Source organism: Malaclemys terrapin, chromosome 2, assembly GCF_027887155.1.
Source record: "Malaclemys terrapin pileata isolate rMalTer1 chromosome 2, rMalTer1.hap1, whole genome shotgun sequence".
Classification (NCBI taxonomy): Eukaryota; Metazoa; Chordata; order Testudines; family Emydidae; genus Malaclemys; species Malaclemys terrapin.
The window spans coordinates 263,513,122-263,531,650 of record NC_071506.1 but is presented as its reverse complement, the minus strand read 5'-3'; the positions used below and the strand labels follow the sequence as shown (position 1 = coordinate 263,531,650).

Sequence of the window (18,529 nt, the reverse complement as noted above, 5' to 3'; positions counted from 1 at the left end):
TCCAGTTATAATTGGCATTCATGATGTTCTTGGTGGAAATTGAGAGATGTAGAATCTACCACAATATTTGTTTTCTTTTCATAGACAACTGTGTAGCCTTTTCTTTCCCCTTTTATACCCACAATCTTTACAGAGGGAGCCTGGCTGTCTTGCTTTAGCCAACTTCTACACAGTAGTGCACGGAGAGCAGGCCCTTGCATATTATGGGAGGGAGGGAAAGAGGAAGGGAGGGGATGACGTGGCCAGTGTTTGGGACAATATTGTAAAAGAGGGTAGTTATGAACCTTTGTATTATGTAAAGTATCAGAGGGTAGCCATGTTAGTCTGTATCCACAAAAACAACAAGGAGTCCGGTGGCACCTTAAAGACTAACAGATTTATTTGGGCATAAGCTTTCGTGGGTAAGAAGTGAGATTTTTTACCCACAAAAGCTTATGCCCAAATAAATATGTTAGTCTTTAAGGTGCCACTGGACTCCCTGTTGTTTTTGTATTATGTAAATACACCTGTATCTCTAAACCGGAAAGGAAAGAATTCAGCTATGATGTTGGAATTGTTTTAATTGATTTTAAAACGCCTTTGTCTCAGTTCACAATAATTATCCATGTTTTTTGCAAGTATAATGTTAAAACAGAGCTTTCACCTGTGCATAGGAAATACAGGCGCTGAGAACTGTCTCTGTTGGCTGGAATTAAGAACACAGAAGTGTCGTTGTGAGGCTATGCTGCCGTTGTCATTTTTGCTCAAAGTGAAGAGGACGTGTGTATGTACATGATGAACATGGATTGTTGGGGGAGAGGGAGGGGATTTCCTGATTCTCTTCATCATTCATTTAAGGAGGAGGGTGTTCCACTCACAATGTCATAAACTCAGCTTCAGGACACAGCCACATATCTCACCCACCTGTAGGCATCCAGCGTCTTTGGGGGATGGCTGGTTGGTCCCCTCTTTCCCACAACTAGTATTCCTGAAACTTCTCAGGAAACTACACCATTCTTCGTGTAGTAAGACCCAGTAACCCTACCGTGAGGTGCCCCCTGACCTGCCCCTTTAAAATTCACAGTGATCTCCAGAGTTTATGTGCAAGAGTTCATCAGAGCAGTGTGCAGTCCTGGCACATGGAGGGCCTGCTCTCCCCTCCCTTGCTGTGTAGAACTCAGTTGAAACCCGGGAACCAGGCTGCCTCTATGAACACTACTGCAAACAGTAGCACAGAATATAGCAAGAGATTTTTATAGGCTCAGACTGTATGAATAACAAAACAGGAATCATTTCAAAATGATTCAGTGGATTGCTGTCTGGCAGTATCACAACTGCTATCAATGGCTTTTCTATTTGTACTTAAGAATTATGTATGAAAAAGTCTGACTGTTATGCATTTGACCCAGATCATGTTGAAATGAAGGACTGGGTCCCTTGGCCTGGCAAGTCCATGAGGGTATTCGCTTCAGTGGTGAGTAAACAATAATTGCTACATAAATTATGGGATGCTTGATGACGGCTGGTCCCTTTTGGAGGAATACATCCTTTCTTTGCTACTAGGTGCAGATTGAAACAGTTCAGAATAAGGGACAGGCAAATAAATATTTTTTCCATCATTATTCCATTTGTACAGGAATGTCCAGCATGTCGCCAGAATTTACCTCGCACGCTTCCCTTTGTGCAGTGAGCTGGAAAGGATCAGAAGGAAGAGTTTCCAGTCCCACAGTTTTCAACTGAAAACACACAATGGCAACCAGCTCTTTGAAACACCCAGCCTTTAGATCACGATTGTTTCAAAGAAGTTATATAACAAGTTTAATGGAGGAGAGTTCTGTAGGGGTGAATGAGGGGAAGCACTGGGCGGGCCATGGAGGGTCATGTGTCCCCCCCAATTTGCTGCTTGGCTTGTACTGAGCAAGCTCACATGGACTGAGCATACTCAGTAACACTGCTGAGGCCGGCTGCCCTCACTCTGCCCCCCCCCACACAGTGCAGAGACTCCCTTTCCCCGCTGCCCTACATCTGTCTTGCCTTTTCCCACCATCTCATAGCACTGGGAGACAATGTAGGCTCCAAACTCAGTGTTGCTAACTCTCCTGATAGTGTTGGGAGTCTCACTGAAATTTTGGTGATTTCCTTAAAGCTCCACCTACTGGAAGCACGTGATTAGGTGAGAATCACAGCTTTCCTTTTTCTAGCCCTCGTGTTTGCAGAGAAAATCTTGAAACTGTGAATATGCCCTAAAGCCTCAAAAGCCTGAAGGCACAAAACCAACCCCAAATCTATTACTTATTTACAATCTCACAATTTTTAAGCCAATTACATCATTTTTTGAGGTCTCACTCATGGGTTTTGAACACTGAAACAATGAAATTCACCCTGATGTGGAGTCCTCTGCATCATGATGAATTTCATTGTAAGAGAATATAACCAGCATAATAAAGCACAAACAATATTCATGAAGTATATGACGAGATTAACTACAAGGCTGACTTTCAATCTTGACTTGTCGGCTAAGGTTATAAATGGCTTGAGAAGGATAGGAAAATTCTGAACTGAAGGTTTGTTAATTAATCTATCAATTATCATAGCTACATAAAGAAATGAATGCAAGATTTTATAAACAAAATAGGAGACACAGCAAAGCAGCTGGAGGTGAGCTCATACAATGTAGGAGTGTGAGAGTAGTAACACCGGAGGGGGAAGATCATCACATGTGCTTAATGGTAAATATTTAAAACCTGATGAGCCAAATTCTGCCCTTGGAATTTGGCCCAATGTAAGTTAAAAAGTAGGTGCTTGATCCAGCTCCTAGTGAAGCCAATCTCAAAGCTCTCATTGAGTTCAGCCCCTGTAAATGAATATGCATGTAGGTTAATATAAACATTGCTGGGGCACATGCTGTTGTGTATATTAATATGCATATTACTACCATGTCTCTGTATAAGAGTTTAAATAGAAATTAATTATAAACATGCATTCATAGCTCTGAAGTTTCATTGGTAACAAAACAGTGTAAAGAAATTAATAGCATTTTAACATGTCTACTTCTGTTAAGTCAGATACCGTGCTGCTACTGATATTTAGCAACAAGGCAATTAACAGATGTGGAGTCTAGTGTGATAACTTCTTGTGTGTTATCCAAGTGTATTTTTAAACCCCCTGGAATTTTACATTCTAACCGTATACTTTAGAGATGGAATAAAGGGCTTTTCTTGTGTGTGCAATTCTAACTTCCATTTTCTGATGGAAACTCTAATTTGGCAGCGACCCATTATTTATAATGCTAGTTTATTTGACACTGATTATATAAGTATTGCCATTGAAGTCAATTTGCATTGAAAACAATGCGACTACCCATGTGAGCGTGATCTATGGGCAGGATTCCTAATCGGAATAGAGCCTGATCCTGTTCCAGTGGCAAAACTCCCTCTAATTTCAATGGGAAAAGGATCAGACTTCAGGTCTCTTTGGCTCATTTTTGCTACCAATCTTCTTTTTCTTTTCTCTTCTGTTCAATTTTTAAAAAAGTGAAGTTGTGCTTTGATTTCTATTTGCATTTTCCCATAGACTATGATGTGTATGTTATCAATTGTATTAGCAACTTCTTATGAACCAAAATATGTATTGTAATATGCATACCGCACAAACACATATATATAACACAACATGTAACTTTTGCAAAAATATAAAATAACATTTTCTTTGGGGTCTTCCTACTATTTAATAAAATAAATGCAATAAAATCAATTACTTTAGAAACATTATTGCATATGATTAACGTTATTTTATAATATATTGCTTAGGCAGCATTTATGTGTGTGGTTCATTGCTTGCCTTAAAAGGCATTTGTTCAAAGCATGAACTTATTCTAGGTTTAAAATGATAAAAGGAAACAAATGTAAAAACATAATGAAATCACCTTAAAATCTGCTTACGTTCTCACTTTTTATGCTAACCCCCATCATAAAAATAATCCACAAAATTTCACTGAGATTACTCCACCAAATCCCATGTCCATCAAATCCTAAAACATACTCCACCTGCTAGAGAAACTATCATAATAATTGTCTGGGCTTTTATCTGATGAATATGCATTAAAGCAGCAGAAACAATTTAATTTAATCTACATTATTAGGGAAAGTTTCTGAAACAAGCTGTTGTGGAGAAATTTATGTAATATTCAGCACAGAGAAGCTGTCTCAGAATTGATTGAAGCCCGCTTCCTATATTCAGTCAGGGCACCATAATAGTGTTAACTTCACAGAATGTTTTTGTGTACAGATTGGGTGACTGTGTGCATGCTTGACTGCGTGCACAACAGTATATGGTGTAATATGTCTGTCTACTTGTATGTGTATGAACATACAAAACATACACTGAAGGTTATTGAAAAGCTTTTTTTTTAACCTCATGCAGTAAATCAGCATCATCTGAATCACAATGCACTGCAGTATACTAGAGTAAAAGGATATTGTTTGTATGTCGGTCTGTGTCTGACTGCACAGGTGAAAAGGCGTACATTTATATAAAACCATACAAAACCAGCACAGGCAATATTAATGTAATGCTGCAAACCACCAACAGCGAGATGGCTTAAAGTCAAACTTGATGAGCCATCCTTCACCCTGTTGTGTCTCACTATTGCTGCATATACGCAAATATGAGGCTATATAACAGACACGGGGGGGAGGTTGGAGGAAGGAATGTCAGCCCCTTGACTTGCAATACGTTTGCTTTTATTGGGGACTGTTTCAACCTTAGTATTGCAGAAACATACTTCACAGGTCAGTCTCTTTTGTTATTGTAAAGAGAAGGTTTTCAGGGGAAAATGAATTCTTCATGTTCTATAAGTGCATGAATGGGAAAATGTGTGTGAAGGAGCCTTTTAAAACATACACTATTAAATATATATATTGAGGACTTTTAAAAATATGAATTATTTACCAGAAGGACAATTACTATTATTTATTACCTATACAGGTCCTGAGTCAGCAATGCTTTTAAGTACATGCTTAACTTTAAACTTGCGCTAAGTCCCATTGACTTCAAAGGGGTTTTGGCATGTATTTAAGTACTTTGCTAAATAAGGATGGGATTTTTGAGAAAATGCTAAAGTGTTTTTCTCAATCGGGGTCATAATGCCTTGGAACAGCATGGCACTGGAAAAAAAACAGATAACAGGATCCCTGCCCTGAAGACATTGCACAATCTAAGGTTCACTCATAAGTACTCCCAATATTTGCTTGAATAAGTTTTCTCCATGAGTAATGATTTGTATGGCTGGACTTTGGTATGTCTACATGGCACACTAAGTCTGGGCTCTGATTCAGGTTTGAGCCCAAGCCCCCCTTCCATCCGCATCCACAATTCAGTCTGACTCAGGTCAGCAAGCACCCCAGGTCCTCACACTCTTTGGGGAGTGAGGGGGCTAGCTCTGTCACTTTGCAGTATGGACACAGCTCAAGCCGCAGACCCAAGTCAAAAGGTCTGCATAGCGCAGTTTGGACACTTTGATGTGGCTCGGAGACCTGGGTCCAGCAATTGTAAACCCAGGTTTACAGTGCAGTGTGGATCCTCAAGAACAGCTTTGGAAATATTGAGTCCACAAGCCCTGGTCCCACAGACCTGAGCTTACATTTCAGTATAGACATGTAAGACAAGAACAACAGATGGGGATGACAGAGAAAGATGTTTTGGTGGAGGCTGATTGAAGAGAAAGACAATAAAATCATGCAATTAATGTGTCTGGAGAGTTACATAGGCTTTGCTTAATAACTATATATTGTGACAATAATGGTTTCTTTGGAGCCTTTACAGTTATCCTTCGACATTTTTTTCAGTCATTATTGCGAAAGACTGAGACAGTTTCTATTTTGCCAATTCACATACAGCTCAAGTCAGCATACTACAAATTCTTGGGAATGTCTAAATAAATGAAGGAAAGGAATTTGTTGGTGACTTTTATTTTTGTGGCTTTTTTTGTTCCTAAATAAAGTCACTAATACACATTATCAACTAAGGAACCACAACTTCTCTGTTCGTTTAAAAAAAAAAACGATTTTTTTTTAGTTTTCAGAATGAAAAATAACAGCAGATACCAGTAATTTTTTAATCCTGTAACCTACAAAATCAGCATGCTTATTCTTTTCAAATTTGTTCTTGATCACTGAATTACCTGCCATGTTTTAGCTCATAGCAATTATTTATGACTAAGAAGTATACACAGTTTATAATGGAAACTGCTCTAAACAATACAGCAACCTAGTGATCTTTCAGGAAATGGGCACACATACACAGAGTGAGTTGCTGGCAAAGAAGAAATGTAGGGATAGTGAAGATTTCTGATAAATGTTGCACAAAATTAGATAAACTTGAGAGTCATTACACCTTTTAAATTAAGCATTTCATTTCAATGTGTTTTAGAAAAATCTCTAACCATTTCAATCAGTCCTGTATACAAATTCCCCTTTAACATCAGAAAAGGGAAAACATGTATTACACAAATATACTAGTCTTACAAAAAGCCTGTGATATGCCGCTAATATTTGAAGAAGTGGTTCCCAACAATATCTTCTCACTCAGCTTCCCATAAACCTTCTACCATATGTGCAGCACTAGTGATTGTGGGAAACATTTAGCTCCATCCTAATTAAAAGAGTTACACTAACATAACACAAGCTGAGGATCTGGCCCTACCCAATGTTTTCCCATTTAAAAATAACAAAACACTTGTGTAAGCACTACCAAAGACAAAGGCAACACTGTTTCAAAAAGAAATATAATAGGTTTATTTGCTGACCTTGTCTACACTCTGTTCCTGTATTGTGAATATTGATACTGCAGTATGGCACATTGGTCAACTTCATTAATTTGAAATGGCCAGGGATACCAGGGGCTGTTCTCTCCTAGAAAAACATTCCACGGAGAAAATTTCGTGCAATTTGATTAATTCCAAAGGCAAAAATTTGCTTCTGAAATGTGAATAAGGGTTTAGTGCACAGAACTGGGTGTTATAAACTCCTAAATTCTAAACCTGATCCGGACCCTGAGGTCCGTGAACCACTCCTGCTCAGTTTCCTCACTTGTGAATTTTAGGTAGTCTGCCTCTCTAATTGTGAGACTTAATATGATAATTTCTGCATAAGTGCTTTGAATATTAAAAGCACAGGTACCAAGTATGATGATGATGATGATGTATTTTTATTAACCCTGGCAGTAAGAGTCCTTTTTGGCTTGGATGAGTTAGAATTACCTGAAGAAAGAGGATAATCTCGGTGTCAGGCAGAGAAAACACCCCAACCCTCCTTCCAATCTGAGGGTGCAATTTTAACAAGGCACTCCCAGGAGCCCTCACACGAGCCCTCAAGCATATTACTGACTACAATTATTTTTTGGAGTCTGATGCCATTTATTCAGAAGATAACATCCGGCTAACAAAATGTGCACTGTCTAACTCATCTGTAAAAGTGTGTTCTGTAAAAGCCACTATTAGTCCTATTACACTTGCAAACCGCACTTATAAAAAAAAGCAAAGACTCCTAATTTCTATTTCACTGCTCACTAATCAAAGTAGGTGAAGACCTTAACAAACGCATCTGGTTTGAGAACAAATTGTCATCCACTGGGAGCGGGATACTCATGACAAGTTGGTGTCTGCATTTCATCCTCACTGTTTACAGTTTGTCCCAGACATGCTTAGATCTACAAATTCTCCATTCTCCTAGCAACTGAATACAGAGGAAAGGTATGGTTTTACTATACACTATTGCTAGGTCACAAGTTCATGTAAGCAGTATTGCTCTTGGCTTGTGCTAGGAGAATTGAAGTAGTGTTTATATTTGAATACTAGGTACCCCCCTTTTCAGTATGTGTTGGAATACTGGAGAATTTGTAATATGAGGATTTTTTTGCTTTTTTATCATCAAGTGACTAAGTTCATGGCTTTCAGCTGAATGCACATAAGGTATATTTTGTGACTACTGCAGTCAATAAAATAAATCTTTGTGGAGTATGGCAGATGCCTGTAAAATTGATCATTTTAAAGCGATCTGTGATGAAAATGAGCCAAATATCATGATTTTTAAAATAACAGATTTTACAGACAAATATATCAGATGCTTTAGCATAAATAAATGCTGCACCACAGATCGATTAATACATTGCGTAGCAGTTAGCAGCTCAAGGAAATCTTCTGTCAATGACATTAGGGAACATTTTCTGCTCACACTGTTCTTTTTAAACTTTTAAAGATATAAACAGCAAGAGCTGAGCTGCAATTTAATTACTGTCTCTGCTGCTTAACAATGGATAGAGACAATACAGACAGCTGTGATCCCTCCAACCCCTAACTTACCATTTGTATAAATTTCAACATCCGAATAGAAGTGATTGACAAGGGGAAAGGAAGGTACAACCTGGATATCAGCTAAAGGAAAGTTTATTTTACTTATAAACTACTCAGGAATCTATATGTATTCTGTGGCAGGTATGATAGGTGTAATAGGAACATGATGATGATGATAGGATGAATGTAATGCAAAACACAAGCTTAGGGTCTGCTTCTGTTCCCACTGAAGCATGAGTTTTGCCATAGATGCAGCTGAAACAAGATCAACACATGAAGGGGCTTAAACCAAATCCTCTCATTTTTCACGTTAAATGTTTTCATTTAACTTCTGGGTCTGCCATATTTGAGTTCACTAGAAGAAAACCTGTTTAAATTAGCTATCGTGTCTAGTAACCAAGTATAAAAAATATGTAGCAAATGTACTCATTTCATATACTCTAGATATAATTTGGAAACTGTGATTAGAAAGAATTCCTTCCATTTATTTATTTCTCCATTTCTTTGTTTCTATTTGCTATTTTCTTTGGCTGGTTTCACATATTTCTTTTAACTACAATATATTTGGGATTATTATATATATGCATGTCTGTGTATATATATACACACACACTATGTCTGTGTGGGTGCATTTATATTTTTCATCTATATCTACAGGTATACATAAAATTCTTAAACATAATATTATAAAAACCAGTAATAACCCACATTGAAGTAAGAACTGTTTGGATTCCGCTGTGTTTAAGAGCTATTTCCTAATACAACCTGGGGTTTATGATACCCATCAATTTAGCATGTCTAGAGGTCTAGAGCAGCTGGTGACCATTTTATATATATATATACATATATATATATACACAGTAGGCACAATTCTACTACCCTGGCTCGTGCTGAGCAGGACCTTACTATGAGATTACAATGCAAGTAGACTGGCCGCTTAGGGCCTGGTATGAGGGTGATATGTCATTAGTGCGGGCGTCAGAGCTATTGTTTGATATTTATTTCTGGTTCACATTTCCCATGGCATCTAACTGCCTTCCCTCCTTTCCCCTCCAATCACCATTTAAAGAATAAACAGCCATTTTTCAGCTGCTAAGAAGAGGTAAGAACCAGGCAATTATATTAAATTATTTGGTGTAAATCTCTTTCTACAAGGATGGAGATATAAAGTCTGCCACATTCACCTTTTTTTTTCTCCTACACCTTTGACTCTTCATGCTGGTGTTTCATTAACAGTGAGAGCGATGACTCCACCAATAATTTTGAACAAAGCTTCTCTTAGAGAGAGCAAAGATTATCTAAAGATGGTAAAGTCACTTTGTTCTGCAGATTTCAGACTGAAATCTAGTTGTGAACCACTGTTGAACCCCAGAAAAGAAAAAGAAAAGAAAAAGAACCAACAACCTCCTTTACTATCAGGACAACCTAACAATATTAGCAGGTGTCATATATCCAAAATCAGATACATTTAAAACTACTTTGGGACCCAATCCCCAGTTCAATGGGACCACTTGCATAAATAAGACTATTTAAGGGTTGCAGGACTAATCCACTGATGTAAATATACAGATTATAAAACACTTACTGTATTTGGGTACTATGATAATACAAAGAAATAATAATAATATCTGGCTGTCATTTCATATCACTGGTTTTCTTTTGCTTAAAAAGAAATCATTATCTGCCCACACATGTCATGTTAACCGTATGTTTTTTCTAGCTATTTTACTGTAGGCATTTTAAATCTTGCACAACAGCAAAATCTGAAGTACTGTATTGCTGACAATGGCTAGGAGACCAGAGTAAGGTGAAAGAGGTGTGGATTAGCTTTCCTACAAAAGTTGTAGGGCAACTTTTCTCCTACCCATCCAGCCCCTTTAGTTAGTGGCTGGATTATGCTTTGAAGAACAAGGATTTATATCTCCTATTTAAAAACAAAATCCTATTAATTCATCAATGGGTGCTCTCATTCTGGCCTGATTCTGCATTCACTTAAATCAATGGCAAACTTTTCACTGATCTCAATTGTGCAGGATCAAGCCCAGTATCCATATATACAGGATTAAAAAAATCTTATTAAGATCTTGAAGTAAAAAATATCTGGAGGCAGTGAGTTCCGCAGGTTCATAAGAACATAAGAACGGCCGTACGGGGTCAAACCAAAGGTCCATCTAGCCCAGTATCCTGTCTACCGACAGTGGCCAATGCCAGGTGCCCCAGAGGGAGTGAACCTAACAAGTAATGATCAAGTGATCTCTCTCCTGCTGTCCATCTCCACCCTCTGACAAACAGAGGCTAGGGCCTCCATTCCTTACCCATCCTGGTTAATAGCCATTAATGGACTTAACCTCCATGAATTTACATAAAAATATATTTCCTTTTATCAATTTTAAACGTTTTGTCTTTCAGTTTCAGTGTTGTATTATAAGAATAGGCAAAGAGGACCACCTGATTTACCTTCCCTACTACCATTCATTAATTGTATACCTTTGCCATCTCCCCTCTCATGTTTCCTCTCTTCAGATGAAAGACTTTCCACATCACTAATTCTTTGTGTTACACATCTCTAGATCCTGCTACTTCTACTACTTTTTGAGACCAGATGACCAGAATTAAACACAGCATTCCAGCCGAGGGCGTTCCATTCATATACATAATGGTGCTGTAATATTTTAAGTGTTATTTTCCATCCTGTTAGTTTTTCTCCCTAACCTTCTGTTTGCCTTTCTCACCACTACTGCACACTCAGCACAAGTTTTCATTAAGTGGCTTCAGTGGTTAATTCAGAGTCCTTGAGTGGCTTTATGGTTAATTCAGAGTCCAGAAATAAATCTTCATACTTCAAATAAATAGTAAATGCTTTCTCTCGTTGCATGTAAAAAAAGTACACCTTTTAAAGAAGGGATATTAAGAAAACTTAACAACAAGCCACCAGATCACTTGTACACTAAAGGTATCACATTTGGTTACTTTATGAATTACAAGGGCTTAGTCACTATTATGAGTTGATAAGCTGCTTCCATGAGTTAACAAAGTGCTCTTTTGTTACATTCACAATTACAACATGCTTTTGCAAACTCTGCTAGGTTGTCTGAATTTGAAACAATGCAGCCAACAGGGAACGAAGATTAGATAGGGAAGAAATGTAAGCACTTTATTTACTATTGGCGCTTATGTAATTTACAGGGAAATCAGGCTGTGATGCATAAAAAATGTCAAGTCTATCCTGGACCCTTTTAGATTGATGTATCTGCTGATGCATATCAGCTTTATTGTCTGGATAACTAATAGTTTACAAAGGAAAAACTGTAAACTGTCTGGAAGGTTGTAGAGATAGTTGGCTCTAAATGTAGGAATCAATTTAGGTTCATTACTCCTCACAAAACCTATAGCATATTGGCCAGAAGGGTTTCCAAGTAGTTCAATTACTGGATATTAGATATTCTAATGTTTCACTTTTTCTTTTACTATCACGTACAGACATAAATGGAAGTAAAGCTAATAAAACTGTTTGTACAGACCTTTAGTGGCTTTGATATTTCATTAGGCAATTTCAACTGACCTTTAATTTTTAGTGCAGCGTTTCCCATTTGTATCAGTAGAACTTCAGAAAGGGCTGTCGTAAATGTTTTAAAAACTGCATTAATCTCGCTTAATAAACTGGAGTTTGTGAGCCTGGGTGTGTAGAACCGTGTGGGAAAATTCACCTGCTCAACTCACAAAGAGAAATGACAGATGTTAAGTGACATACAGTCATTTTCTGCATTGTGATGCTTTGCGGGTGCCTTTAAGAGATTTTGAATGGCCATAATAGAAAGCAAAAAAACCTGAATTAATTTCTAATTGTTCGAAAAAATGAAGACAGCTATTTACAAGGAGTGCACAGGTACAGTGTGGATATATTATTGATTTATATGCTAGTACTTTTTCTCCTTTACATAAACATTTTAAGGTTAATCCAAAATATTTTGCTCTCTCTGGTAAGGTAAAATGCTCAATTTTATTGTCCCCTCACATACATGCTGTTGCTAGGACGAGGCAATTCTGCTATAACCAAATCCTCCACTATTTAGATATTGATGCATGAATCCCATATTTTTATTCTAAATTTAAGTTCAGCCATCGTAGCTAATGCCCTTGATGCAATCTCAAATTGCTGTCATTACACGGATCACTAGAAATTGAAGGTAATGGTTAAAAAAAAAAGGTTGAAAATTAGATGGATAAAGGCTTAATCAATTTAATTTTATCACCAAATCCAGTCCCTTCCTCTTGAGCTGTCAGGGTACGAGATAAGCAGAGCACATCTTGAAGCACGCCAAAATCCTGTCGTGGAGAAGGAGTTGTGTCCCTGAATCAAGATGAAACATGCTCATTTATTACTTTGTCATTGCTGGGTGATGAAGAATCAAGCTGACTTCCTCTTTCCATCCTTAACACAATCTTGTTATTTCATTAATTTTTTCTGGAATTTCATTGCATCATAATCCTGGCTCTCTTACCATCCGCTGCACTTACTGGGTTTATTTTGCCAACTTTTATTTCTTGCCCCTCAGTATCAATAGCGAGCTCAGCTCTCTCTCTCTATTGCAGTATTTCACTTTGTGTTTATATGTGATTCACTCCATTTTTCTAAGTGATTAAGTTTAACCAATGGATTTGAAGAAATCACACTCAAACAATGAGTAAATGTAATTGCTGTCGTGTATTGGAAAATAATGAAGCAGTGGTACATTCCAACCCACCAACTTCACGTTAAGATTCCAAATGTTGATTTCCACCAAGATGAAGAAGGCTCATGGAAGCTTGGCCTTTTACAGCATGATCAGCATGTTACAACTCTGTTTTATTTTAGTCCCTTTTTGAGCATTTTCATCTGAAAACAAACTTTCTTTCTAAAGTTCTTGCCCTTCCCTTCCTATTGCTGCACAGAATTTGTTCAGGGCTCTGGAGTGAATTTTACCAATAATCTGTTTATAATCTATTATGTTTCAAACTCAGACACATATGAATTTGCAAGATGTTTTTTGTTGTTTTGCAACGGGACACAAGCCACTAAATGTTAACGTGGATTTATCCAAATTGTTAAGCATATTTCTCTTAAGAGACAAAGATTAAAAGAATGAAATTAATACTGCTACAGACCTGCCATTAGTAATTTACAGAAAATTAGCATGCTGATATTCTGGCAAATATCTGTCTTTATTTTACATCTGCCCTTTGAGAAATTATGATATTTATATACGATTAAGAGTTAAAATAGTTATTTTCTGAATGATAGTGCAACTATTCCTAACCATAATTGCTTACAAAATAGCTAGGAATATCAGAATATTTTAGCCTTCCAATACACTTTCTGCAAGTAGTGTAAAACTAAATTAAATTTCTATGTAAATATGCTTGTAATGTGATACACACTGCATGGACATTTGATTATACCACTAATACTAGGGTCTTAACTAAGCCCTGAGACTCATTCACTATAAACATAATACAGGGAATATTAAATAATAACTGAACAATATCTTTGAACATTGAACCATACAGTACATGGTAGTTACATTCCCCACTGCCTGATTTACATATACAGAAATAGTGCCTGTCCCTGTGACAGTACGTCCCTTTCACTATATTTATCCTAAATAAATGCAGAAATTTAACTTTTGTAGAATGTAATTTGTTTCCCTCAGATGTAACTGCCTCTGAGGTAACATAACTCCTAAAGCATAGTGCCAGGATCAATGAAAAACACAGCAAAGGATTATACATCGATACACAGAGGCATTGCATTAAAATGCACATCAATCAGTGTAAGAAAATGAACAAAAACCTGGAAAGTAAAATCAGAAAGAGATGAAGAATGGCGTCAAATAGAGAGTAATACTTGCTTCTACTCCAAAGCATGCCTAAGTATTTTATAAAGTAGTACAACTTACTAACCTGGTATATAAACACATCACATATGTAATATATAGCTGGCATAATGAATTTATTTCTATAAATGATCTGTTTGTAATGTCCCTTGAAGAGTGTGTGTCTTCAGATATATTTCAGTTTCTCACACTGATTTCTACTAAATTAAAATTTATCACTGAGGTGAGTGTCTCTGTGTGCACACATACACACACACACATATATACACATACATGCGCACACACACACGCACACAGTCACCCGACCCCCTGTTTATTTTCTTCAATAACACCTGCCAAAAGTGTACCTGCTGTAGACAGTAAAACACACACTGTAAAATAGTTAAATGCATAAACCTTTGGTATAATCCTTTTTAAAAGGTTTTCTCAATTGATTAAAATAGATTACATTGTGCGCAGTATCTGAAAAACAGTGGGACCCATATTTATTCATGTAAAAGATGTGTTCTTTTTTTCTTGTTGAGTGCTCAATGTATCTGATGTATTGAACAACACCTTTGTATCAGCAATTAACTGGTCTTAGTAAAAAAAAACATACAATCAGTATGGAAACTGGTGTGACCTAAAAAACAGATCCAACAGGTTTAATATTGGGTTTTCCTTAAGTTGTCATCATATATTCATGTGCATATGAATTTTTGTGAGTGTGCACTATGAGCCTATGGGCAGGGAAATAAGAATAATAACACAATTCACATGCTAACCAGTTAAAATATTCAGAAACTGGTTACAAATGTACATATTCCAAGGAATCAAAAATTAGATCCTGAAAGTTGTCTATCTACTATTGGACAAATGTATCAATTCCTTTCAGGAATTCTACCAAATTCCAGTTGTGCATTCTGCAAATAGTTATCATTTAGCAACTTTGCTATCTGAAGAAGATGCCTAACTTCCACATTATTTCAGCAAAACACAGAGTTTATAGGAAACGGCACCTTATTAAAGATCTTCACTTTTTCCTGTTGTCTTAGAAACAAAACTAACAAGTGTAATTAGCCTTTGAATCTTTCTTCTATAGTGAAACAAATTATTGATTCATTTCTGTACCCAAGTTTAGGATAACAGTCTGTGGCCAAATTTTAACGTCCGGATAAGTAGATTTGCTAAAGCACATCTAACTTATTACAAAGTCAGTAGAGCTAGGTTTAGGTAAAAACAGAGAGCCTTACAAACTAACAGATTTAATCCACGTTAATTGTGGGGTGGACTTTTCCCTTGCTTGGTACTTTAGATAATATTTCTTTTGTGACACAGCACAAAGCACAATTGTAGAAGTCCCTTTGGAATGAGCTATTAGAAAATATTAAAGATTTGTTGAAATAAGTCAAGGTTACATGCAGGTTGCTGCTTTTCTATTTCAAGTATCCAGTCACATACACTTACTTTTACTTATTGGTACTTTTAGGGCACTATTTGTTACTAAAATTTTGAACAAAAAGATGGAGTTTCTGGTAAACATATAATAGTGACAATCCAGTTATGCAGAGTTCCCCTTTTAGCATTTGGCTAGTTATTGCAAGTCGCCACAGAAAGCCTGTTTTGAAGCCTTCCTAGAAAGTTATCAGGATGCGCGCCCAATGGCTTTCATATGAGGCAATAATAAAGACACATAAATAATTGACATTTAGGGCTTCCAAACTGTCTGGTTAATTTCCAGAATCTGAAAAAGAAATAATGTACTCAAAGGCTTTAAAAGAACAGCTTGAGCTGATGAGCTAGCTGACAGAAACTTATCTTAGGCCTCGGAAGCAATGACAATTACAGACTAGGTGGAATTTACAGCTCTGGTAAACCCTTTTGTATTAGCATCTTTATAGCCTAACAAATTGCAGTTGGGCATTTCTGACATTCTGCTTATTAAATCAATTTTATTTTACTTTCAAGCACTTGCAATATCTTAACTTTAACTGTTCAGGCATAGCACCAGGAATGTGGCAGTAGTGTCTTATTCCCTCCTTATGAGAAAGCAAGACTGTCTTGGGAAAAGCTTTTATCTAAGGCATACTCACAGTCTGCAATGACATTCTGTAGCTTCACTTTTTTTTTGGATTAGAGTAATTACGAATCTAGCATTTCTATAATGCAGGTTTGGCTAGAGAAGTGGATCAGAATTAATGCATTTATTAACTTTACTACAGCAAGCTTAGGCAAATATTAATAACAAGGCAAAAATAACAGTTCGTAAGTAGCAACCTGTCAGAAAACTGCTTTTCTCCCCACACTGATTTCCTGCTTGTTTCTTTACCAACAAGATGGTGTATCCTCTATCCTCTTTTACATACTAAATTTCTGCTACATAAGACATGTGCAAGTGAGACTTATTAGGCAGTTCATAATTGTCATAGGAGAAATACTCAGATAAATAAAAACTGGTCCCATGTTATTGGAAAGCCAGTGTCAGTTGTATGAGCAACTCTGAACCTGAAGGTGATTTGTATTTGAAAAAAAAAAAAAAAAAAAACTGGCAAAAGCCTCGCTTCCTTTTATTCCCTTTTTTAATTCCTAGGACTGCTTGATGTATTATTTCATTAGGAATCATGTGATAACATTACCTCTGACAGGGTCAAAGGAAGCCGTGGATCGTTGAGTTGCGCTGCAGAACCTGGATAATTAAACTGATTCAATCCAGTATAAAGAAAGCCGGAAAGAAAACACTTCCCTTTTCCTTTAACAAAATAACAATCCCTATCTTTTTACAGGCATCCCCTTATTTCCAGCAATTGCAAGGCTCTCTTTGTTACCACCTACATGAAATTGTGGGGTATTTCGCAACCCCTGTACCCAGCGTTCTGTGTAGACAGCATCCTGGAGGCTACAAAAAGTGCATATGTCCAAAATAAATAGACAACAAAAGCAGCAGCAACCCAGAGAGCGTGTGAGAGAGAGAACAAGGAAGAGAGAGAATGAAAGAAAAGAAAGGCAGAGGGAAAGCAAACCTTACCTTTCCTCTTTGATCTTCTTCTCCTCCTCCTTTTGGACTTGCATTTTAGTTGACTACTTGGACCTCCAGAAGCTCTGTTGTTCCCCAGAACTGATGTCATAACTGTAGTTCAGTAAACAAGAATGTAGAGTCTTTTCTTTCTTGTATATTTTCACCTCTGGTTCTTGCTGCTTTATAGATCTGTGGATAAGGTTCACTTTTTAGTACTGCGTGATGTTTACTTCTAATTATTCTCTGTCATTTGGCATCAGCTGGGTTAAGTGTCTCTGATCTTCTGAGCTGACATGCTTAACTGCTTGTAGTGAGAACTGTGGAAAGGTAGAGACTGGAGCTGCTCAAGAGCCCGGTAGCTCTCACTCCGGCTGCCTTCCTTTATCAGGGCTGTAAATGCACTGCTTCTACTTTTTGCACCTCTGCTAGTTGTTTGGCACCAGCCACTTTGAAGCCAATCATGCAGGGAGCTTGTCTATTTGCTGCTGCAAAGTCTAATTAGATCCAATCACAACTGTCTCTTGGCTCTGACATCAGCACCACCAGCCCTCTCCATCCCCTGTCAGCTTGCAAACTCAGCTCCCATTTGGGCTGACGGATATGCCTAGGACCTGATAGAAAGGAAGGGAGAACTGCACTGTAGGGAATAAAAACATACTGCCAGTTTATCTGGGAAAAGCCTAAGGGGCAGCTTACAAGAAGGGATGCTACAAAAGGGATTGTAAGGCTTTTTTTTTTTTTTTCCTGTAGACCATATGGACACAGAATATTATGCTTCCCGACACACTGAAATGCTGGGACTACTTCCCCTAACCAAATAGTTATTAACTAGTTCATTTATTGCAGATTATTGCTTCCAGGGGAAGAATCTGGGTTACTGTTGAAGAAACACTGTACCCCCAAATCTTATGCAAGATTCCCATTGCGTGTTTAATTATTTAAAGGCATATTTGTTTGCTAAATTCATAATGAAGGGCAAATAGCTCTTTTGCCCTTCCTTGTGAGTGTAGCAAACAAATGAGTGTGTTGGGACTCAGTCTGATTTCAAAACGGACATATTACACTCTGCGGCACTTCGTTTAGGAAACCAGGCAATGAAGGTAACTGGTACAGTGGGGCTTATATGGAGGAGAAAGATGGCAACAGCGTTCCACAGAAAAGCATGATCACAAAACATTACATATTTCCTAAGAAAATAAAAGGTTACACAGCAAGTAGATTGCCCATTTAAGAGACAAAGAACCTTTTTCTTCAGGGCATTTTCCTTCTTAGTTGTCATGTGATTAAAGACTATGAATCTGGAACCCTAGATTGCTAACACAGAAGAAAATA

The 18,529-nt window shown here is 37.3% G+C and overlaps 1 protein-coding gene across 2 annotated transcripts in view; it reads right to left on the bottom strand.

Moving 5' to 3' along the window:
- Positions 1-17,542, bottom strand: part of ADARB2 (adenosine deaminase RNA specific B2 (inactive)) — a 421,368-nt gene extending 403,826 nt beyond the window's left edge. For both annotated transcript variants that reach the window (XM_054016714.1, XM_054016715.1), the window contains exon 1: positions 17,207-17,542. In XM_054016714.1, coding sequence (XP_053872689.1) covers positions 17,207-17,306 — 100 coding nt within the window. In that variant the 5' untranslated portion in view covers positions 17,307-17,542. The remainder of the gene's footprint in view (positions 1-17,206) is intronic.
- Between the last annotated feature and the right edge of the window lie 987 nt (positions 17,543-18,529).